The 25237-nt window shown below is 43.1% G+C and overlaps 1 protein-coding gene across 9 annotated transcripts in view; it reads left to right on the top strand.

The window, feature by feature from the left end:
* The first annotated feature begins 964 nt into the window (after positions 1-964).
* Positions 965-25237, top strand: part of LOC147616858 (uncharacterized) — a 146347-nt gene continuing 122074 nt past the window's right edge. For 6 of the 9 annotated variants that reach the window (XR_015262341.1, XR_015262342.1, XR_015262343.1 and 3 more), the window contains exons 1-5: positions 965-1269; positions 1346-1404; positions 1597-1661; positions 21247-21290; positions 21395-21437. Coding sequence is in view for 6 of the 9 variants with exons in the window: in XM_086776499.1 (XP_086632625.1) it covers positions 1005-1269; positions 1346-1404; positions 1597-1661; positions 21247-21290; positions 21395-21437 (476 nt within the window). In the remaining 3 variants the exon portion in view is untranslated. The remainder of the gene's footprint in view (positions 1270-1345; positions 1405-1596; positions 1662-21246; positions 21291-21394; positions 21438-25237) is intronic. The other 3 variants (XM_086776503.1, XM_086776501.1, XM_086776502.1) reach the window with 3 other exon arrangements.

The raw sequence follows: 25237 nt of genomic DNA, 5'->3' as shown, positions 1-25237 counted from the left end.
TTTGTATGGGGCAAGGTAACCTCAAGAACAAAGTGTCTTTGACACCAGTTAATCTCTTTGAGCACACCAGAAAACTATATCCCTAATAAGTTAGGCGTGACATTAGAGAATACATTGCTCTGGATGATACAAGGTAGAAAGTACTATCTAGCAGCGTCATGGATAATAATACCAAAGACGAGCAATGGTATGGAGAGGAAGAGAACATCACCTGTTTGGAAGGTGATGAAAAGTCCACACGTGACGGAATGTGTTGATGTAGAGACTATTTTCTACATGGATACTAGTGGAAGAAGATACTTCTTTGGAAGTGATGCCGAACTGAACAATTCTATGAGGAAATGTTATGAGCAATAGCATGATGAAGGCACCAACAGCAGTCAGCATCCGATTGTGCTTGACGACGACGAGCATAATCCAGAAGATGACTTTACAAATGCTCGTTTTTCGGTGCTGGAGAAAACATGAAGATTCAAACGAGCCATAGCCGATGGAGATGACTTTGTCCCTCTCTCACTGAGCTTTGGAAAACTGGAAGGGATGCGAAAAGAAGATGCTCTCTTCTTGTAAATTTTTTCTGCATATGCCGGTTCTTTGTTGCTTTGCTTTTACTACAGTTGTGATTGCTGCTTGGTCTTCAGTGTATGCTTTGAGAGGAAAGTCTCATCATAGATACTTGTAGATTCGTTGTCAGAATGAACTAGCCTGGTTGTCTGTCAGTTCTCTATCTTGCCACCGTAAATATGTAATCACATTTCTTTGTTTTTAATAAAGTTGCTTTCACTTTTTTCTAGCACCTATCTACCAATTTTCGATGTCGAACTCTAGCGTATTTTGTTATTCAGACATGAAAAAGTTAATATGCACAATAATAATAATAATTACAAAACTTAAAATCAATTTGCTGAAACAAACCAAAAAAAAACTCGTGTTTCAAAATGTTTGTCTATTTTTTCATGTAAGGTGGTCCCCTTAATCTATACTTTTTTTTTGGGGATGTTGGTATGGCTTTCTGCAGCTGCCCGTCCCAGGTATCGGCGCTCTTCAAGGACGTGTTCGTTATCCAGCATCATCGCAACAACCTTGCAGTTTACAGAATGCCTAGTCATCGTCACAGTCGTCCTCACAAGAGTGCGAAACCTATTCCTCGCACAGGGATTGGCACCAGCCGGAAGCTCAAGAAACCTCATCTACGCCCATTCTTCTGTTCCCTGGACGAGACACCATGTGTGAAACAAGCATCTGCTCTCCCACAACAGAAGGAAGGACGTAAGCTTGGACCTTTGAAAGCAATGTAGCTGCCTGAATGACTTGAACAAGCCCTCATACTTGCCTTGCTGTGCAGGAAATCTGCTTCAAGCTGCAGGCTCCATCGGGCTATTTACCACCGTGAGCAAAGCACTCGTGAGTTTATGAGTTTGATATTTCATGTGGTTTGTTAAAGCAAGACTATGTAATGGCGTTGGATTTTGTCTTGTGAATAATGTAAGATGGGGTAACTACTCTCACAAGGTCCATGTAACTTAAAAATGTGTAGCCAGCTCAAATTCCTATTTCAAGACGTATAGTTCGTTATAGCGTGAGTTTTGCTGTCAGGGATTGCTTCGGGAGACTTTGTTGGCTGCGGTTTTTGGAGTGGGCCCAGTTATCACTGCATTCAAGTATAGTTTTTCGATTTTGTTTACATTGCTGTGAATGATTGGGAACCTCAGTGTCCTCAGTGTTGCTACTCTCATAAAACGCAGAACTAAAATATGTAGGAAACAAACGACATTGCAAGGATACAATTTCTGCTGTCCCTGTCGAACCCCATCAGGAAAATAATATCACCCTGTAAGCCCTGTAGCAGAAATGAAAGGAGAGGGCTTGCTCATAAGGGCAACTCACTTGGGCTCTTTCAACTTGGAAGGTGTAGGGAACGGACAACCGGCATCCTTTCCTGCCTGTCACAGCTGTGGGAAAGGAAGTTCCTAGGCATGATAGTGACAAGAGATGAGTATAGAGGAGAACACATCAACATATCAGCCTGGAGCTGCACTGATAGCAACAGTGGGGTCTGGAGATTATAGCACATCAGCTGTTGCAGAACACTAGTGATGAGGCTGACAGGCAAGTACACGAGATGCAGATTTCGCATTGTTTGTGCAGGCTGATTGTACAGTTTGGATTTGCACTCTGCCGACTTACAGCTTTGATGGACACTGAATCTTCATAGCAGAAATAGCATTACCAGATGATTGATATGAAACGCTGAATGCATGCAGCAATGGCATGTGTACTTATGGCCTTTTGCATCTCTCAGCTGTCAAGCTTCCAATGATCTCCTGTGCTGATCCTACCACGAAGTAATTCTGTTTGAGGATGCATTTGGGGTCCTACATGTAACATCAGTGAGCCAAGTGATTGGACCCAAGGTGATATTGTAAGGCTCTCTTCAGATGCTAGACGTAAAAATTGTCTGCCATACATACTCTTTGGGCATCTGTGAATCCTGAAATGCAGTGCTGATTAGTCTCTTAAAATTGTAGTGCATTTTGATAATTGGGGGCTGCACCTATGACTGATCTCTACTAATCAATTGGTAGAGTAACTTTTAGGCTTTTGCAAGAGCGCCACATCATTTTCTGAAAAAACCTCGGCATGGTTCTGGTAATGTGACGATTCCCCCATGTTTGATAATGTTAAAGGCTAGAGCCTCAGAGTAAAGTATAATATCAAGGTGTCATAAACAGGTCAAGGAGTAAGGTTTCTGTGACCACAATGATGATGCCATGGAGGGATGGCCTTGGGGCAGGGGCCCGGGGGTATGTATTGGTGTATTTCCTTTTCATATTCAATTCAACCTTGTATCATATTCTGCATTCTGCATTCTAGTCTTCCAAAATGTACTCCATTGAGCAGTATCCCCCCCTTCTCCCCCCCTTTCCAGCTCAGGCAAAGAGGTGAGAAGGTCAAAGTGGCACAAAATGCAGGAAAATGAGCTGTGCATGAGAGGGGGGAGCTCTTATCTGAGAGTTCAAGAAATAAAAAACTATGAGTCTTTCTTCCTCGAGGGGGTTGTATGTTTGGCTTTGTTGAGTCTTTGACCCATAGGTCCTCCCTTTATTTTATATTTCTCTTTATTGCAAGGCTTAGCTAATTTCATGCATTGCGTTGGTCCCATACGCCATATTTTGTGCTTCTGGTGGATGTTAAAGAATATCCCCTTCCGCCCTCCCCCTCTCTCCTTCAAAGATGTATGGGTCTCTTCCTTGATGCAAAGCAGCTTTGAGAGGAATTGATGTCTTCTAGAGAGACCACTCACTAGTCATAGACATGCATTTTCTGTTATGTACCGGGGTGAGGTCCTAGAGTTGGCTAACCTAACCTAGGGGTTATGGGAAAACATGGCGGGTTAGGAAACACAAGCTAAGTATGGGAGTTACACTTTGTTTTAATACAATTTCCATTTATATGTGGTACATAGATTCTATCATCCCGGAGTAATAATCCATTCCGGGTCAAGTACTGGCTACTAGCCATCCTAATAGGTGGTATGATACCTGAATCTTGGTCTAAAACTGCGGAGCTCCCTGCTTGAACTTGCTACCAATATCGATTGAAATGCCTTCTCAAGGAATCATACAAGTCAACACTAATCTCGGTGAAATTCACCCCTCCAATCCGACTGGAAGCATCTCCAACCTGGTTCAAACTGCCTTCGATACTGAATCTCCATATCAAAGTCTTGCATAAGCTCTGCCCACCACTGTGCATTTCTCCCTCTCAACTCAAGTCTATCACAAATGTACTCGATTGACTCATGGTCAGTCAAGACAACAAATTTGGATCCATATAAATAATGTCTCCCAAGCTTGCTGCGCAGCGCCTTCACTTCTCTCTCTCTCTTGCGCTTGGGTGTAGTACGGCTTCAGCGCCTGCCACATCAGCACCCAGTGGCAGCGCTTGTAGTCTTGCAGCCTGTCTATCCAGCCGCTAGCTGTCACGTGTCAGTGCCACACGTGCAATCCAGCCTGTGCAGCCAGTCGTACCTGCACACGTGTCAGCTGCCACGTCATCTGTGCCACATGGCAGTGCCACGTCAGTTGTGCCATGTGTCGGCTGCTGCTGATTGGGCTGAATCACAAGGTGCCTCAGCTGTTGCAACAAGATAAGAGAAAAACACATACATATGCATATGAACATGCACACACATGTACACACACTTTTTTTTTTTTTGTAAAGCTTCATGTCATTAATTACAGGTGGGAAACCTCAAAACGAGGAAAACCCACCAAAAAGACCATATACAAGGGAAACTACTAGAGTGTTCACTATGTTCAGTGTGAACATAGTTAAACATCTAAAAACAATCTGTAAAAAGAGCATACAGAGATGAGTCTATCTCATGAAGAGAGAGACAGTCATATAAAGATTGCTGAAGAGAGCAACGGAAGAATGAGTAAGCATCCAAATGAGGCCCAGCAAAAACTATCCTGTTGCGAGACTCCCACGTAGTCCATAAAGCCCAATAGCGAACCCAATCAAAGAAGACTTTATAGGATCTAAGGGGTGAAGGGAGAAGGCCGAAGATCCAAAAGTATTTCCCAAAGGGTGCCTGTCGGAAGCGGGCTCTCAAACGTGTAGCAATCCGATCCAATAAAGTCCTGGTGAGAGGACAACTCCATAAAAGATGAAAGACTGTCTCTTGAGAAGCACCACAACTATGACAAGTTGAAGGTGCCAAAAGTCGCCTAGCCAAGAAAAGACCGACTGGCAAGACTCCAATTAAGCATCTCCATAAAAACAGTTTACTTTTCAAAGGTAGACTGCATTTCCAAAGAGAATGAAGCCGCTGTTTCCACCAAGCCTGGCTTTTATGAAGATGCCAAATCTGATTTGCATGTTCTTGAACCCAAGAGGCAGGCAACAAGAAATGATATATCGAATGAACCGAAAGTTTAGCCATTGATAAAGGGCCTCGTGCAGGTTGTTCTCTTTTAAGGCTCCAATCAACCAAACGATCAGAACGATCCAAATTTGCAATTGGTTCAAAAGGAGCAAGAAGCTCTCGAATAAGCTGCCAGATTGATCTATAATGCATCCCCAGACCAAATTTCCTGGCGGCAACCACAAAAGAAAGCACATGGCCAGCAGCATCCAAAACATCATCAATAAGATAAACTCCTTTCTTTGAAAGGAAATATGCCTTCCTAGGCTCACGTAGAGCCAGTGGTACATCAAAAACCTTCGACCAATGAATACTCTCAAGGCGAAGCGAAGAAGATTGCGCATTAAACCTCGGATTCCAAAAAAGATATTGCGTAATCTGTTTCCAAGCAAAAATTAACTTAGATGAAAGAGGACAGCCGACAATCTTTCCATTGAAATGGCTGAAAATTGCATCCCAATACGTAACAGTCCACTTTCCAAAAGCAGGTGAAGACATAGACATACACATATGACCCAACATAATAGCCCATGGCTGGCGTTGTTGTACAAATTCCAATAGCAAAGTGGATTTACGAGCAAGCACATGAAAATGAATATTCAATATGTTCAAGCCACCATGTGTCTTTGGAGAACACATCTTTGGCATTGACAAAAGACGAAGACCCTTTTTACGATGTTGAGTTTTCCACACAATTGCCATTGCCAGAGACATAAACCGATCTATATCAGCTTTCCTCCACATAATCAATGGAAGAAAGAACTGTATGTAAGCCATCACAATAGCCTGCACTATCCTGAGACGTACATGAAGAGGCCAAGTGGAAAGCTGCCAATAATCAATTTTGCGATTCAATTTTAGCATAACCCATTGAATCATTTGTGAAGATGACAGCTGCCAACCCAAAGGGTAACCCAAATGACGAACGATATGTCCAGCAGGAGGTATTCCACCGGGCCACAATACATGATGCCATTGCTGTACACTAAGCGCAAGCAAGGTAGACTTACGGAAGTTTACTTTCAAACCAGCAGCCAGACCAAAAAGTTCCAAAGCCTTCATTAATCTCTGAAGATCTTGTTGCGTATTCTTGGGCATAAAAAAAGAATCATCAGCATAAGCCTGAGCCAGGAAAGTATGCCCAGCAGGAAGCTGTAAGCCATGCACTTCATCAGTGGCTTGCAAAAAATCCAAATAGCAAAGAAAAGGATGTGTGGCAATAGCAAACAACAAGGAACTAAGCGGACAACCCTGGCGAACTGAACGTCCCAATTTCCAAGAATCTGATAGAGAAGAGCTCAAAATCAAAGAAGCATCACTGTCATTATAGAGCCAATACACAATATTTTGCCACTTTGCACCGAAACCAAGAGAACTCATAGTCATAGCTATATAGTCCCAATGCACAGAATCAAAAGCTTTCTCAATATCAACCTGCAAAATGAGTACATCCTGCTTAGTGTATTTGGCATATTCAATGGCAATATAAGCATTGGCTAAATTATCATTGATTTGCCTCCGAGGCACAAAACCATATTGCGCAGGATGCAAACCATCATGTAAAAATCCTTTGATACGATTTGCCAACATCTTAGTCAGAAGCTTATAGATGACAGGCATAAGAGTAATGGGCCTCCAATCAGAGAAAACTTCACAAAGATCCCGTTTAGGGAAAAGCTTAACCAATCCTTCTTTCCAAGAAGATGGTAGTACATCATTTGCCCAAGCTTCATTAATCATATACAGCAATGATTGTTCCAAGTGAGGCCAAAAAGCATGGAAAAATTCCACTGTCAATCCATCCCATCCGGGAGATTTCCATCGACCCATTGAACGTAAAGCATCTTTAAGTTCAATATCAGTGAACGCAGATTCTAATTCCAATGCATCCTGTGGAGAAATAATGGGCTGAACATGATGCAATAAAGCATAACGAGCATCAAGTATGTCAGACGAAGTAGTTGGCGGTTTAGCAAAAAGGGCTGCAAAATGCTGACTAGCAATATATGAGAGCTCCGATAAAGAATGAGTCCATTGACCATCAGATTTTTTCACCCTTCTGATGCATTCCTTTTGTCTTGAAGCATGTAGATTTTTGAAAAAATCTTTGGAAGAGCAACCCTTATCTATGATAGCTCGATGTCGCGAACGTGTCAACCATTTTTGCAATTTTCTCTGATCATTTAGCATGAGGAAGTGCTTAGCCTGCATTAAAGAATCTTGTTCATTAGTATTTAAAATCCTATACTGAGCAAGATCAGCCATGGATTGACATGTTTTTTTAGCCTGCAAGATCTGATCCCGCAAGTCGGCCATGTAATAACGACCATAATCACAGATCACAGCCTGCATGCGCTGAACAAATTGAAACCAAGCAATGTCAATGTCCTCATGCATTTGAAGGGGCAAGGGCTCAATGGCTTGCAAAACCATTTCCTTGAAATCAGCATGGACAAGATAACTGTTGTTTAAAAGCAACAGCCTATGTTTCTGAAGAATAGAGAGATCTTGTGGCATGTCGAAATAAAGGCCTAACCATAAAGGAGAATGATCAGAGAGTAACATGGAACGATCAATCCATAGTTTGCAAACAAAATCATCATATTGGTCAGCATGTAACAAGTACCAGCGATCCAGACGTGTCCAGATATGTGGAAAAGCATTGTGGTTAAAAGTAAATCCTTGCAGATGAGGGAATACATGTTGCCATAGGTCCAAAATATTGCAAGAAGAGAGCAAATCATTCCATGTTCTGCGTTCAGCTCCAAGCATATGAGTTCTTCCAGTGGAGTTAAATTCAGGAGATGGAGCATTATTAAAATCTCCACAAAGGAATGCATTATGGAGCCAGGGATAAGCCAACATTTGTGACCATATATTTGCCCTGTCAGCTGAGCTTTGTGGTGCATAAACTGCTGCAAATTCATAAATTTGTCCATACAATAAACATTGAATGACCATCCATCTGCCAGCAGAATCATTGTAGGCCAACATTGGTTGTAGATCATGCTTAACAAGCATAAAAACTCCCGAGTAATGCTGAGTGCCCGCATAAAATATATCATAACCTGCAAAGTGACCTGATTGACCCACTAAGGTATGTTGATTGTGTTCTTGCACACACACTAGATGAGGCTGCATTTTATGTACATAGTGCCAAAACAACCTAAATTTACTTGGATCACAAAGTCCTCTAATATTGTACGAAAGACATTTTATTGGAGCATCAAACATCAGATCTGTACTAAGGTATATACAGTGAACAGCCAACAAAATCAATGCTGCATAACAACAACTGAATCAGGGAGAGAGCCCTCGCCCTGAATCAAGAGAGACTCATGCATATTCGTATCAACACACATATCCAAAGCATTTACATCGGCATCCATACTCGAGGAAGCACCTCGAACTACATCTGACCATATTCTAGAAAGCATAGTCGATGAGGTGGAAGACTGTGTAATAGTGGCAGATGCAGTCCAATTACGTGAAGGAACGGGAGCACGACGAACCATAGTACCTTTTTTCGGAGTTTTCCATTCAGCCGAAGATATTTTATCTTTTCCTTTATCCTTGGGTTGATTAGGCACTGCCAAAGAAGAAACAGCTTGTGGAAAAACTTTAGCTTTTCCTTTCTCTTTCTCCTTTTGAGTATTTCGAGTGGCTTGATTTGTTGGTATCTCCTTAATTTGAGTTGGCTGCTCATTCGCTGAGATGGGAGGTACAGCAGATAACGGCGGAGGATGCAGCAGAGAAGGACATTCAGAAGCCATATGCCCAAACTTATGACAAGTGAAACAAGCACCTGCAAAGACTCCCCAATTTAATTTGAAGTAACGTGCACCCATGCCACGCACATTTTCTACTTCAACAGCAATTGCTGGTGGTTGCTCATGGTCCGTATCCCACAAGATGCAAAATCTGTTTTTGTTTCCTGTAGGACGAGGTGCACAAACCACTTTGCCCAGAGTGGCTGCTATACCTGGCAAATGTTCCCTCAAATATTCTGGAAAATCCACGACCTCGACCCAAACAGGACAACGATGCCTAATCAAGGACTGATAGTCCTTGGTTGGGGACCAAGGTAACACATGTACCAACTGTACACCAAACATAAGGGGAGAAGATTCAAGCATCTGCTGCTTATATTGACCATCAGACAGTAATACATCATAAAAACCCCTTGCTGCAAAGTGAACTCCATCTACAAAGGGTCCACCTAGAATGGACTGAATCCATTGAGCTACTTCTTGCGCAGAAGGCATTTTACCTGGAAAGAAGAGAATAATCCCTTTCTCTGAGTATCTACGCAAAGGAGACACAATCATCGGCAATTTAATCTTATAACTGAAAGAAGGAGGCGGGTCCTTCCATTTGACACGACTGTCTACAAAGTCCTCACATAAAGCCTCATACACAAACTGTGCATCCGACGAATCTTGCTTGATCATGGTGACAGATTCAATTGCAGCATGCTGCCTCTTGTTACTGTCTGCAGCATTATCCCGGCGAGCATAGGTCACAACAGTCTCAGACATAATTGCAAGAGTAAAGTCTGTACAACACTGCTAAACAACTCTTTTTTTTTTTTTTTTTGAAAAGCTGTATGCTGTATACAGGAGGCTTTGAAATTTAGGCGAGTAGACTTGCAGCTTCGAAGCAAAAGGAGTCGCAGGCGAAGAGGCGAACAAGGTCGCAAGCAATAGGTGAGTTGGGTTGCAGGCGATAGGCGAAATACGAGCAGTCGAACAGGCGACCTGGGTCGCAGGTGAATAGAGTCGCCGCTTCGATGGCAAATGGAGTCGCAGGCGATAAGCGAGCTGGGTCGCAGGCGATAGGTGAACTGAATCGCAGGCGATAACCGAGCTGGGTCGCAGGCGATAATCGCAGGCGAGCAGTCGAAGAGAGAAACTGGGTCAGGGCGAACAGGCCTCTCTCTCATACACGTGCGCACACACACACACACACACCACACAAAAACACACACACACACACCACACATGTACACACACACACCAAACATGTATCTGCATCCACACACGTGTACAAACTTACACATGCATATATAGGTAAATATGAATAGTGAATGCTAAACAGGTTTAAAACATAATTACAATGCTTAAGAAAAAGAGGTAAAATACTCAGTCCTGTAACATACCCCCTCTTAAAACAAAGCAATCGTCCTCAATTGTTCATTCAAAGGATCTGCCAATTGAAACAGAACCTAAAGGAGCAACGAGAAAGCTATGTCCTGCCAACGGAAACAGAACATCTGAAAAACATAAATCAAGAGCATCCACCTCGTGAATAGTCATGTCCCCCTGGATGCTTTACCTGCTCCTTTCATGGCCATCCCATAGGACCCACGATGAGCAGTACATCATGAACATGAGTTAACACTGATGCATATCAAACGAAAGTCTAGAATAGTCGTCCCCATTCTCTCAAAAGATTCGTATATCCATGAATCAAACCATGTGACTAGTACACATATATCATAGAAATCCCATAGGCAGATATACTGTCAGTTCAGTATCTCGGGTGTGCTGATAAGAACACCAAGCGACTTCCAGATCTCATCCAAGTGAACTCTGTGACAAAGGAGTGGAGTCACCCCCCTCTTGAGTAACAGGTAGTACTCCAGAATCCACAGCTGAACCTGTTGAAGCACTTTCTAAGGTAGGCTTCAAACCAAAAGCCTCGAGGTAAAGTTGCAATATCCTCGGTGAATCTACCAATTCACCCTTCTCCATCCACTTCGAATCCATAGGTGAATAGTTCACAAACTTCACCAGATATCGACGTGAAACTTTTCCTCCGACTTTTCTTTCTTTATGTGCCAAAATCTGTTCCGGTTGAAGAATCTCATCAAGTTCTTCTACCTCTGGTTGCGGCTCATCAACCTGATCTGTAGGCACCTCACCTCTGAAAGGTCTAAGAAGACTCACATGGAATGCATTGTGAATCTTCCAATGATCGGATAACTGAAGGCGATAGGAAACATCACTCATCTTCTCATTCACCTGAAAAGGCCCATAGTACCGCATACTCAATTTAAGATATAAGCTTTGTTTACCCTGCATTTTCCTGAGTCTAGCCTTCTCAAATCTCAAAAGCACCCAATTACCCAAATCAAAAACCAACGATCGACGGTGAAGGTTTGCTGCTTTCCTCTGTTTTTCTTGAGTCCTTTGAAGAGCCCCCTTGACCTTTTTGTAAGCCTCATCCATATTCTCCACAAAATGATCTGCCTCGGAAGATCTTATCTTTTGTATGCAGGATTTGAGGTACTTTGTTCCCGCCTTCCACAATCTCGAAAGGTGCCTTACCTGTCGAAGTGTGAATGGTGTTGTTGTAAAAGCAAACTCCACCAAAGGAAGATACTTTTTCCACTGTTCCTTATGATCCGAAACATCACACTTTAGAAGATCCAATACAACTGAGTTGGCAATTTCCAATTGCCCATCTGTTTGTGGATGAAAAGACGATGAGAACTTCAACGAAGTCTTCACGTTCTCGAACAATGCTCTCCAAAATAAACTGGTCATTCGAGGATCTCGGTCACTGACAATAGATGTGGGCCTCCCATGGTATTTGAAGATATTCGTCAAAAATATCCTCACTATTTGCTCTGCATTAATCTTCTTCCTGACTGGAATGAAATGAGCCTGCTTGCTGAAACGATGCATAAAAGTCTTCCCTGCTGCTTTGCCAAGCTCAACAAGCACAAAATCTTGAAAAGCCCCTTGATTCAAGATCAAGTTCTGATCATGAATGGTACATTAATGCACATGAAGGCATCCAGAGTCTTCACAATGCTTCCCCCTGGCCACATATACATCCAATACATAAATGCCCCTTGATTTAATGGCACATTGAGTGCTTGATAGGCATCAACACATTGCCCAAAGCATCAAATGCCAGTGCCTGCATGCAAATCAATCCAATTGGCACAAAAGCCCTTTGATTTGCACTCCAATTTCCTGCAATTTAGCCCCGAATGTGAGATTGCTCACATCATACAGCATGTATGAATGCCCAATGGCACAATTACATCAAAAGCCCCAAATGTTAACATCCAATTTTCTGCCAATTGACCCGGAATGTGACCAATGTCACCCAATGTTGCCGATTGTGCTCAAATCTGAGCCATTAGGACCTGTACCTGCTCAATTGATGAAAATGGACATGCAAATCCCAAAAAATTGAAGCAAATACCTCTGAAGCGATGATCAATCAGTGCTGCACACGGCAGCACCTGCTTCCAGGCCTTGGACACACACTACGATGACTGCACAATCTCAAAGCTCTCTGAGCCCAGACGGTAACAATCATGGCCGCTTCTCTGACATCGCGATTTCCTTCGTCCAGCCTGCGCTCGAGAAGGGCTCTCTGGCTGCTGCTCTCCAGCCCGCTTCTGTGGCTGCCTCCTTCGGCCTCAAGCCCTGCTCTGCAGCCAAGGTCTCCTGCTCTTATTCAGGATGATCTGAAGGACCTGGCCTCCAAATGCAGCGAGGCGGGCAAGCTTGCCGCCGTTAGCTTGATGACCTCGGCGCGCTGCCCTTGAAACGACCCCTGCCGCCTGCGTTGCTTTTGCTTTAAGCTGCAAGTGGGCGTGAAAGCACCGGGGACGCCGACGACGATGACCTTCTTGCCGGCCACATTGGAGTGGATGGAGACCTGCTGTAGCTTGTCCTGTGCGTCGAAGTAGGCCAGGGCGCCGTCGGGCAGAGGATCACCCACTGCGTGGTACTTAATCTGCAGAAACTACCTGTGAAGCTCTGAAAAGCTTCTTTAGAAAGGGAGGAAGAACTCGTTGGCTCTGATACCAGTTGAAGGGAGAGAGTTAGGGTTTCATGTGGGAGACACACACAGAGAAGAAGAGAGAGAGAGAGATAGATGTGTGGGGATAAGTCAACTCACCGTATGAGTGTGTGACTCCCCTATCACACATGTATATTTGCTCTAGTACACATAGTGCACTTAGTACATTAAAAGTACTAAGTGTACTATGTACTATAAAACTTATGGGCTTGTACACACTATAAGGGTGGACATAATGCCTTTACCCCAACATAGCGTTGCGGATGCGCTTAGTCGAATTACAGAGGTGAATTCTTTGTCCACCGAGATTTCTACTGACTTATTTCAGTCATTGAGAGGGCTTTGCAGGACTGATAGTTATTTTGGTCCATTTTGGCAGAAGATCCAGGACGAGAGCTCATTGATTTACCAAGACTCAATGATTGAGCAGTCTACCATTCAAGCTGCAGGAGGCCAGTGGATGATTCGGAATGGTTTACTATTCCGTAATGACAAAATTTGTGTACCACAGATCCGGGACATTAGGTCCAAGATTCTTAAGGAGTGTCACGACGCCCCTTTTGCTGGACACCCTGGGGTACACAGGACGCTATCGTTAGTGAAACACACTTTTTATTGGCCAAAGATGAAAGGGTATGTAGAAGATTATATTCTCAAGTGTCAAATTTGTCAGGCAAATAAAGCTGAACGCTTTAGACAGGCTGGGTTGTTGCATCCTTTGCAAATCCCAGGTAATAAATGGGAAAGTATTTCCATGGATTTTATTACCGGATTGCCAAGAACACATCAAGGCCACGATTCTATTTGGGTTGTGGTAGATCGCTTGACAAAAATGGCTAGATTTTTACCGACCCGGACGACTATTACAGCTATGCAATTAGCACGGCAGTTTATCGAGCAATTGTTTAGACTGTATGGGTTACCGCAGGACATAGTCAGTGATAGGGACTCTAAGTTTACGAGTGATTTTTGGAAACTTGTTTTTGAGAAGTTGGAAACAACTTTGAATTTGAGTTCCTCTGATCATCCTCAATCTGATGGCCAGAGTGAAAGAGTGAATCAGATTTTGGAGGATATGCTTCGAGCATATGTATCCAAAAGACAGAGTTCATGGGAGGATTATCTTCCTATGTTAGAATTTGCATATAACAGTACTAAGCATACGAGTACAGGGTTTAGTCCTTTCATGCTTATGTATGGTTTTCAACCTAGATCACCTGTTACAGTAGGATTCTAGCATGATGTAGCACGTAATTTTTTGCAAGATATGCAGGAAATGTTACAAGTTGCGAAGGAATCTATTAGAAGTGCTCAAGATCGAGACAGATTTTATTGTAATAGACATTTTTCACTCAGAGAGTTCTCTGAAGGAACGATGGTGTATTTGCGAGTTTCGAAAGATTCCGAGACTTTACGGACAGGTCGATCTCCGAAATTATCCCCTAGATACTGTGGACCATTTCGTATTACACGACGGATTGGTTCAGTTGCATATGAATTGGATTTGCTTTCTCATGTAAAAGTTCATCGTGTATTTCATGTCAGTAGACTTAAGGAAGTACTGGGTGGAACAGATCTCTCAAGAAATTATAGATGTCGAGGACATGACATTTGTTCCGCACGAACCTGAAAAGATTCTTGGATTTCGTGAAAGAAAATTGCGTAATACGCTTATCACAAAATACAAGATCAAGTGGAAGGATCGTGTTGAGGAGGACGCTACATGGGACACATTAACCTGGCTTTTTAGTGAGCTCAGGAGTGAGCTCTTAGAGGAAGGGGAGTATGTCATGTGCACAGTGTGTATCTATCGTGTGCTATACGCACACAAGACTAGCTTCGAGGTTTGGGGAAGCTTGGAGCTAGGCAGGCTGATTGACGAGCTGAGTTAGGGATAAACTAACGGGCGGGCACCCAAGTATGGACGGGCGGGCGTCCAAGTGTGGACGCCCGCCGATGACCGGCCAAGAACCTATAAAAGGGTGGCCAAGGTTAGTTATTGAGATATAGAGAGTCTCGCTAGTTTGTGAGAGCTCTATGGTCTTGGAGCCTGGATCTAGTGCGGACGTGCATTTGCTTTACGCAGCCGAGGCCGGCAGCAATCTTGAGGCCCGCGAGGGTAGCTTCGTGGCGGTATGGGACGTCGCGAGGAGGAGATTGGTCAGTACGTCAACCTAGTTAGCTCAGCTCGTGGCTCGGTGGGGATAGCCAAGACTGTGGGCTTGCCCACGGCTGTCATGGTTGGGAGGTGAGTCAGGCCTGCACCTCCTTGTTGTTTATTCGTTTGTTTGCAGGATTCGAGTCTCGTACCAGGAACGATCACGAGGAGATCCGGTGGGGATTCGACATTTGCTAGATCCATCTTGACGCCATCTTTAGACACTATGTGCCCAAGAAAGTGAATCTCCTGCATGAAGAATTCACTCTTCTTTCCATTGACAACCAACCTATGCTTTCTGAGTTCCTCAAAGACTTTGGTCAAATGCTCCTGATGCTCCTTCTCTGAATGAGAAAACACAATCATATCATCAAAGAAGGTGCCCACAAAAGCACGGTGGGGTCGAAAAATCCGATCCATCATCTTGTTAAAATTCGTTGGAGCATTCGTAAGACCGTAAGGCATGACCAAAAACTCGTTTAGAATCAGCTTTGAAGTTTTGTGGAAAAGGTCAGTCCTTCACGAGTTCCATTAATCCCTCCATCAAACTCTGTATCTTTTCTTCATAGGTGGCATGTGTCGACCATAGGCTCACCCTCTTGAAAAAGTTGACGATGAATCCCGGCAATGGAACCTTGAAACCGGCCTTCAGAAATTTGACGGGCGGTGAACACACTTAATCACACCTTAATCGCTTTATGCACTGGAATAATAAATTTGGAAGAAGAAGAAAATAAATAAGTGGAGCTAAAATGCTCCTGCACAAAAGACCAATTGGCCCCAAAGCGTGGGGCCCCCGTAGGTATTTATTTATAACTCAAGGTCGGCGTAGCCCTTGTACAATTCCTAAGAAAAAATCCCCTTGCTCCAAGTAGAGGAGATCTCCTTCTAGCTTTCACTGAAGATGTGTTGTGGGATACAAGAGCCTTGGCCCCTAATTATACAAGTTTGGGAGAAAAAGCTATGCGTTTCCCCTTAGAAAAATCTATTACAAAGGCTTTTCTCAAAAAAAAAACTATGGAATAGCTTTTTCTCTCTCTCTCTCTCTCTCTCTCTCTCTCTCTCTCTCTTTTAAAAAAAAAAATTTACACAGGTAGCGCTAGTGTTTTTCGAAAACCCACGCTTCTTTTCTTTTTTTTATATATATATTTATATATATATGGGCTGCCCGGCGTTTTCTTCCCTTTCCTTTTTTTTTTCCTTGCGCGTTTTGTTGCCGCCCGGATGCCCATCGCGTCTAGCTGCCCGCCTTCTCCTCTTTCTTGCGTTGGCTGCCTTGCGCTTCGCTTCTCTTCGCTGCTGCCCCGTGCCCACGCTTGCTGCACGGCTCCTTCGCTTCTCTCTCCCTCTTGCGCTTGGGTGTAGTACGGCTGCAGTGCCTGCCACGTCAGCACCTAGTGGCAGCGCCTGCAGTCTTGCAGCCTGTCTATCCAGCCGCCAGCTGCCACGTGTCAGTGCCACACGTGTAGTCCAGCCTGTGCAGCCAACCGTACCTGCACACGTGTCAGCTGCCACATCATCTGTGCCACGTGGCTGTGCCACGTCAGCTGTGCCATGTGTCGGCTGCTGATTGGGCTGAATCACAAGGTGCCTCAGCTGCTGCAACAAGATAAGAGAAAAACACATACATATGCATATGAACATGCACACACATGTACACACACACACCAAACATGTATCTGCATCCACACACGTGTACAAACTTACACATGCATATATAGGTAAACATGATTAGTGAATGCTAAACAGGTTTAAAACATAATTACAACGCTTAAGAAAAAGAGGTAAAATACTCAGTCCTGTAACAGAGAGTTTAGCATACAGTTAACTGTTCTGCCGCAGTAGCCCCAAGGCTACCCTAAGATGCTCAATAGGCTCCTTGATGGCACAACTAAGAATACCACAAGGAACTTCCCCAAAAAATCTCGAAAGAGTTCATTAATCATTCATGAGCCCAAAAGGTAATACAAAAAACTCGTAATGGCTATATCGCAACGGAAGCCCGTCTTAAAGACATCCTCCTCGGATATACGTATCTGGTGATAACCAATACGAAGGTCAATCTTCATAAGATAGGTAGCACCCTACAACCTATTTATCAACAAAATCATCTACTCTGGGAAGAGGATACATATTCTTTATCGTAACTTTATTTAACTTTTTATAATTCACACACCTCCACCAAATATCGTCCTCCTTGTGCTTTAAAAGCATTGAAGCTCCCTAGGGAGATTTACTTTTGCGCTTACGTTGGGAACCCTGGTCGGAACTGGCTGGAATGTAAGGTTTCTGAGAGGCATGTTTTTGGTTTTGGCTAGCCATGGTCTCCTCATAAATCCTAGCATACTTGTTGGCATCCTTAAGCATCGTGTTATGAGTATTCTCACCTGGATTTTGTGATCTCGGGTAAGTCCACAAATAAAGAATCCGCATATGCTGTGTGCTCTCGAGGTCTTCAATCCCTTTGCTCACGATAGCTCTGGTACCATGTGAGGGCAAAAGGACGAAAGGACCAGATGCACGAAAGATCAGAGCAAAACAACATAGCATGAAATATGTGAGTGAGTCCATATATATAATGGTGAGTGAACATATGAACAAGAGCCCTCTGATGTGAGGTGACTCTGAGTAGAAAGACCAGTGCAAAAGTAGAGATGATGTCAGAGCTGAAGCACGGTCGGTGACGAAGGCTTGCGTCGATGTGAGACAAAGCACTCCGAGAGGTGGTCGGTGTCGAAGGTTCCTGTCGGTGGATGCAGAGGCACTGTGAGGTGGTAGTGGCAGCGGCAGCGGAAGAAGGCGCTCCTGCGATCGTACCTAGAGTAGGGGCTGATCCAATCATTGCTCTTTGGAGGAGTATCACCTTGTCCTGCACAACTGCTGAATATCAGCGTATAAATCAGTTCGCTGGTTTTATAAAGCATGTTCTTTTGGACTAACCTTATACAAACCTGCACCTACTCTTGGGCACTGATGACGTGCATAGGGATGTCATAGCTTATTGTCCACGCTATGCATGATAGAGTTGATGAACCTACACTTCATGTTCGGACAGACATTGGAGTTAATGGTTGCACTTTTGAGTCGAACTCTTTTTTAAAGTTTAGCTTAATGTTTGGTTCTGGCTCTTAAGTGCTTTAGGTCTAGAGTTTATTTGCTTATTTGCGTTAATAAGAGGTACCAAAGGCCCCTCTATGATCGTTTAAATGCTAAATACCTTATTCACCTATAAAGTTACTGAAAAATGACATAATCTCGTTGAAAGGAAAGGAGATAACATCTTCATATCCGGTCTTCATCTACATTAATAGTATCAACATTCTTATGAGATTCTCCTAAACATCAACATCAAACGAACTAATGTTCGCTATCAATATCCTTGATATGAAACTCTATTGGGAATAAAGCTCTTACCTTTGTGTGAACCCACTCTTATGAGTGTGGATGAATGTTTGTGTGTGAACAACCTCTTAGAGGGGTATTAATAATATCTAGATATTTGTGTGCTATGACATAAGCAATGATGTCGAAGGCCAACCCTTCTAACCTATAAAGGTACTTGTAATTCATTGAATTAATCAAGCAAACTATCACATCATTCAGTCGTGTACTTCACTCTCTCTGAAAGAGCTTTGTTCTCTCTCTTCTCTCTCTATCCTTTTACACACACTCCTATGACATGAAGATCTTTCAGCCTCCATAGCTGAGCACTGCACCTGTAAACCCTAGTTGTAGCTACTATCAACATGGTATCAAAGCTTGTCATGCATTAATCCACCTGGCGTGCATTGCTGCTTTGCTCTGTCGTCGTCGTTGCTTAGCCAACAGTGTTGCCGACTGCCAACAGTGCTGCCAACTCTCAACAGTGCAGTAGCTTCCAGGCCTGTTGCCTCCAGCAACCCCGCCTATAGCCACTGCACCACTCCAGTTAGTGTCACCTCTACTACATCTTCTACCCACCGTCGCACAGCTTGCCACTGGTGCCTTTCTGCTCAGTGTTATCCGCCAGTTCCTCTGCATGACACGATCAACGCCACCCGGTTGCACTGGCCTATTGTGCTTGCTGCATACACCTTATCACCGTCTTATCACTCACGCTTCTACAGCACGATTGCTGCCAACAACGCCACTCTCGAGCACATTGACCGCCAGCACTTGTAGCAACCAATTGCACATCTAGATCCAAAAAAGAAAAAAGGGAGAGGACATTGCTGTAGTAGCTGAGGAGAGCTTGCATCAAATCAACAAAACCAACTAGTAGACTGAAGGTTTTCATCAGAGAAATTTTGGGAGTTTTTAAAATTTTTGCAAATCCAACTTAGTCAAAGCAGTAATCCCAAATCTTTCATCTTTAAAAAAAAAAATTGAGGGCATATATCAAGCATTCAAATGTTGCTATAGCTTCCCATAGCATCATTTTTAAAAAAACCCTAATTTTTGGCAACCTTGATTTTTCAAAAATCCTATTTTTTCGGAAACCCTAATTATTGGGCATTTTTTGTATGGAATTGAACATTGACATTGGATGCATTCCTCTGTTAAGACCTTTCTAATTTCAAAGCATAAAATGACTTTCCACATGTTCATTGAAAAATTCAATGGGGAGAGTTTCCACACCTGGCAGACTAATCTGAAGTTTAGTCTGATGAGAGAAGGTGTGTGGCCTTTCATTGAAGGGGATGAGAAGATGCCGGAGACTGAAGATGCAACACAAAAGGCTTGGGAGCTCAGAGATCAAAAAGCCTTTGGTCTCATAGCCCTTGGCTTCTCTCATAACTTCATACATCATGTTGCAAATTTCCCTTCCTCTAAAGAGGCTTATGAAAAGCTTGATAAGCTCTTTGCAGCTCAAGTGAGAAACTCCAAAGTTTCTCTGCAGATAGAGTTGTATGGACTCACAATGCAACCACATGGGAGCTTTGATGGTCATGTGAACAAAATGAAGTCTCAAAATGCAACCACTCTCTAATGAACCAAGCTTGTAGGACTTAAAACAAATGTGGAAGAAGATGTGGCCTTAGCAGTATTGATAAAATCAATGCCTGAAGAGCAGCACGTCAACCTTATTACCATGCTAAAGAACTTACCCAATCTGACCTTGGAAGGGGTCATAGCCTCCTTCAAGGAAGAAGAAAGGAAGCTCAAAAAGAGAAAGCAGGGTGGGGACAGCTCCTTGTTCACAAAGAAGAGCATCATAGGTGTAAAATGTTCCCTTTGTGGTAGGAATAATCATGGTGAGAAGGACTATTGTTCAAAGAAGCCGTGTAGACATTGTGGAAAAAACAATCACAATGAAAAGAACTACTTTAATAAAGAGGCAAATGCAAATATCATTGAGGAGACAAAGCTTCCCACAGTGAAAGCAAACTATTGTAATGATGATTGGGCTTTTTAAAGTCCAAAATATGTGTTGTTTTCTATCGAGTTGTATGTTGTTTTTCAGTTTTGTGTATGTGATTTGATCCTTGTTCGTCCGTATCCATGGGATCCCATAATTGGCTTGTGAAATTAGAGCCATGTGATTTATCCTTGACCAGGAAAATTAGCATGAGAAACCATGAGTCTAGATTTATCCTTGGCACAGTTTGCTGAGGTAATCCCTTGAGGGGAGGTTTGTTGGGAAGCAAGGTCTTATCCATGTGTGAACCCACTCTTATTAGTGTGGATGAATGTTTGTGTGTGAACCACCTCTTAGAGAGGTATCAAGAGGTATCAATTTATTTGTGTGCTATGACATAAGCAATGATGTCAGAAGGCTAATCTTTGTAACCTTTAAAGGTACTTGTACTTCATTGAATTAATCAAGCAAACTATCACATCATTCAGTCGTGTACTCTTTTTAAGAGCTTTGTTCTCTCTTCTCTCTATCCTTTTACACACACACTCCTATGCTTTGTTCTCTCTCTCTTCTCGCTTCTCTCTCTATTCTTTTACACACTCTCCTATGACATGAAGATCTTTCAACCTCCATAGCTGAGCATTGTACCTACAAACCCTAGCTGCAGCTACTGTCGACAAACTTACTGTAAAAGAACCTAGTTTAGTATCCTTTTACATTTACTAACTGTCTTAGGAGAACTATGCACATGGTATCTTTGCAAGCCTTTAGCAAACTAAAGTGGTGGTGCAACAAATTAATCATTTGTAATCCTTAAGCTCATCACTTCTTGATGATTTGAGGGATGTTGGATAAGGCTAAGGCTAGAACGTCAGAGTAAGTATGTATGTCACTTCATTTTGATATATTGTGAGCATGGTTTTGGATAAGCTTCATGAAGGTAAAAAATAAGTTGTTTTCCTTATTAGTATCTTATTTTCCCTAATCTTGCTGCAGTTATTCATCAATTTTGCCTGGATTCTTCATGGCGATTCTTGGTGGTAATTGATACATGTAGTTTAATAGTAGTTGTTTGCTTGGAGGCCTTTATGCCTTGCCATGTTGTCGCAATTTATGTTTTGTTCATGGGTTGAATGTGTTACAGGTATAAATGGTCCATTGCAAGTCACGACAATGGCTTTTTTGAGGTAGAGATATGCCTTTATACATACATCTTCATATATATTTAACCTTACAAATCGAGAGAACAATTGCTCTTATAAATAATAAACAATCACAAACAAGGAAAACTTTAGAGAAAGTTTAGCATAGGAAATGAGGACATACATAAATATGATTTGGATTTCAATTGATAGAGTAACTACTAAAACAAGAAACTTAGCCAGTTACGATTAAAAAAAAAAATGGAGAGAGAGAGAGAGAGAGAGAGAGAGAGAGAGAGAGAGAGAGAGATTTTATTAACGTCTTCCAAAAGACCGAACTCGGCCTGTGAGACAAATCAATTATACCTATGTGGGGTATCCTCTGTCATCCCAACAAAATGAAAAAGTACTGAACTAAAAAAAAAAAAAGCTGAATCTGGGTGTGCAATAAGTACAATGAGTGGGAGGGAGGGGATGGAGCTCTACTACAGGAGAATGCAAAGCTATATGCATGGAGTATACAATCATGATATGCAACCTAGCTAGCTCCTTCCTGTACCATACTGGGGGTATAAAATGGTATACATCAATGAAGGGGGTGTCCACAGCTCCTTGAAGAACATGCCTGGGTCTCCTCTGAAGCGAGCTAGTCGCTCTGCACCCTCTGTGAAACTGAGCTCTGATCTCTGTCATCTCTCTCTGGTATAGGTGTGGTGTCCGAAAGCCAGGTGTGCTCTGTCTCCTGTGGGCTCTGAGTGTCTTTGTTCTCTGGAGAGTAATTCCCTGTTGTGTAGGGGCTGGGAGTGGGATGGATCTCAAAAAAATGGTAGTAATCTGTGTCTGTCGTCCCCCCTCTGGAGCTGTCTGAGCCTGTAATGATGTCTCTTTGTGACGCTGTATGTCTAGAATGAATCTCCCCAATATGCGCTGGTCTGTTGCCTCAAAGATCTGGCGTAGGGAATGTGGCTCTCTGAATAAAATGGGATATCTCTCTTTGATGGCTGTATATGCTCTGCATCTGCATACATAATGCTCCTCACTCTCCACCTCCTCTCTGCACAATCTGCATACCCTCTCCTCTCGGGGGATCCGTGCTGCGCTGCCAGTCTCGATCTCCAATCGATGTGATGAAACTCTAAGCTGACCAATAGCCACTCGGGAGCCGTGTGGTAAAAAGCCCTCCATGTATCTAGGCCTCTCTATAAATCCATCATCAGTGATACTCATGAAGTGATCTTTGTAGTATAGCATCTTCGGTGGAAGAGGCTGTGTTGGCGATATCCATGTCTCTCGTGTGTATAGAGCTGCCATAGGTCCTGTCTCAATACTCTGTTCCTCTCACTATGAGAGAGACGGATATGTGGTGCATCCCTGTCATACTGGAATGGTGGTAGATGATCCATGTCTAGGCCATGCTGTGAGAACCAATGTGTGACCTGTGCATGCCATGATCCTCTGTCCTGCCTCAGCCAGCTGTCTAGATGCCTCAAAAGCTCTGTATGACAATCTGTCCTGTGGCATCTCTCTGAATCTGTCTAGCAGGCATATAGTCTGGAATATGGCCTCTACCATCATAGGAGGCGCAGCAAACTCTGCTCGGATAATGTCATGAGGTATTGACGGTTTGCTGCGTATCATGCGTGCCATCATGAGGGCCTGTGGTCTCTCTATCTGTGTCCACCAATGGGTAGCAAGGCCTGGTGCCCATACGGCTGCTCCATACATCAGTCCCGATGTGACTAATGTGTCAAATAGCCACGCGCTTCACCATGGGTTCAGCAGCCAGAGCTAGAGAGAGAGAGAGAGAGAGAGAGAGAGAGAGAGAGAGAGAGAGAGAGAGTAACGTCTACAAAAGACCCCAAGGTCCATGAGACCAAAAGTGATACAATGGTACCATGGATATACAAAGTCATGGAAAAACTAAAAGAAAAGGTAGAAGAAAACATCTAACACTAGTGTATGTACATGTAATTGCTATACACATAGCATGTGACATGTGTATCTGTTTGTATCTCGTCCATCCTTAGAGAGTCTCAAGAAGTGCTATGTGTAGAACTTACATTTCTTACCAATCTTTGATGGGGATACCCACATACGATGTATGTGTAGTCCGAGTAGATCTAATCGGTTGATCTCTTGTTGTGAGAGGTTGAGGTAGGGGAGACGGTTCATCTGTATGCCATGTGCATGAGACCACTGAACTACCTCCGAATACCATGCACATGTAGGTAATGATGGTGAATGAGGAGAAGGGCAATCCAGCCTGCCTAACTGGCTCCCTCTCCCTCTGTATAGATGACTTTAGTGCTAGATACGGGAGTCTCTGTCAAGAGTCTATACATGTTGAATGTAAGTGACGATTTGAATGAGGGCATTTGTAACCAATGGGGCCACCCTAAAATCTACACGTATAATGTCATGTTGTCTTGATGGCTTACTCCTAATCATTCGTGATGTTTATAAATAAAAGAAATACACACACACACACACACACACACACACACTTTTTTTTTTGTAAAACCAGTTGAAATTGCATTATATCATAAATGTACAAAAGGGTTTGACATCAGGAGGATGTCTAAACCCTAGAACTTAAAAACAGCAGCAAAAAAGTTCTATGCAAGATCAGGGCAGTGCTCAAGAAAAGAGCCTATGCCCTATCCATCAGAAACAGTAAAAGAAAAGCTGAACACAAGAAACATCCAAATCTCCCTCATGCACGGCATCATATAAGGACTGCCGCAACGAGGCTCGGAAGAACTCATAAGGGTGCTGAAGGGGTGAATTCAGATATGCATGATTTCGCTGTAGCCAGAGGGTCCATAAGGCCCAGTATCTGATCCAATGGAAGAAAAGAGAATACTGTGACAAAGAAGCTGATAAGGTGCCAAACATCCAGAAAAACTTGTAGAACCTGTGTGCAGGAAATCTGAGAGATAAAAAATAGGAGATCTTGTCCAGAAGGTTTCTGGAATATGAACAAGACCACAATAAATGCGGAACACTCTCAGTAGTATGATGACATCTTGGACAAATAGAAGAGGCAATCCTTCTTTGAGCCAATTTCACTCCCACTGGAAAAATACCGACAATGCATCTCCAAAGAAAGAGTCTCTGTTTCAATGGCATTTTCAACTTCCATATCAATGTCAGTTTTGCTTTCCACCAAGCTAAAGACTTATCCAGATGCCAAAGAGAATTAGCATGCTGAGCAATCCATGGAGGAGGTAATATCAATCGATAAGCCTGTATAGAAGTCAATAGATGCAAAGATTGAGAGGATAATCTTGAACTTGAAGACTGAAGATGCCAATCTTGAAGCCTGTCTCTTACATCCAATGTTGGAATCGGAATGAAAGGGTGTAAGAGATCTGCAATAGCTTTCCATATAGATCTATGATGCATCCCAAGATTGTATTGTTGGCATGCTGCCGGAAAAGAAAGAATTTGCCCTCTAGTATCCACTACGTCGTCAATGAACCGGATGCCCAATTTCATAAGATTATAAGCTCTGATTGGTTGTTGTACAGCAAGGGGAGAGTAAAAAACAGCACTCCAATGTATGCTTTCCATTCGAAGCGAGGAAGCTATAGAAGCAAGATGGGGAGACCATTTGATGCGAGAGAGCACTTTCTTCCAATCCTGAATCAAGGAAGTAGAAAATGGACAACCAGGGATTTTACCTTGAAATTTGCCAAGCACTACTTCCGATGGATCAACCAACCAACGACCATAAGCATTTGTGCGCATCCGACCACACAAAATTGCCAACATGATAGACCAAGGCTGCTCTTGTTGAAAAAAGGTTTTGAGCATAGTGATCTTTCTTGCCAGCACATGAAATT

Source organism: Cibotium barometz, chromosome 37 (assembly GCF_041138505.1).
Source record: "Cibotium barometz isolate CiBa-2024 chromosome 37, ASM4113850v1, whole genome shotgun sequence".
NCBI classification, from domain to species: domain Eukaryota; kingdom Viridiplantae; phylum Streptophyta; class Polypodiopsida; order Cyatheales; family Cibotiaceae; genus Cibotium; species Cibotium barometz.
This window is presented reverse-complemented; position numbering and strand designations above follow the sequence as displayed.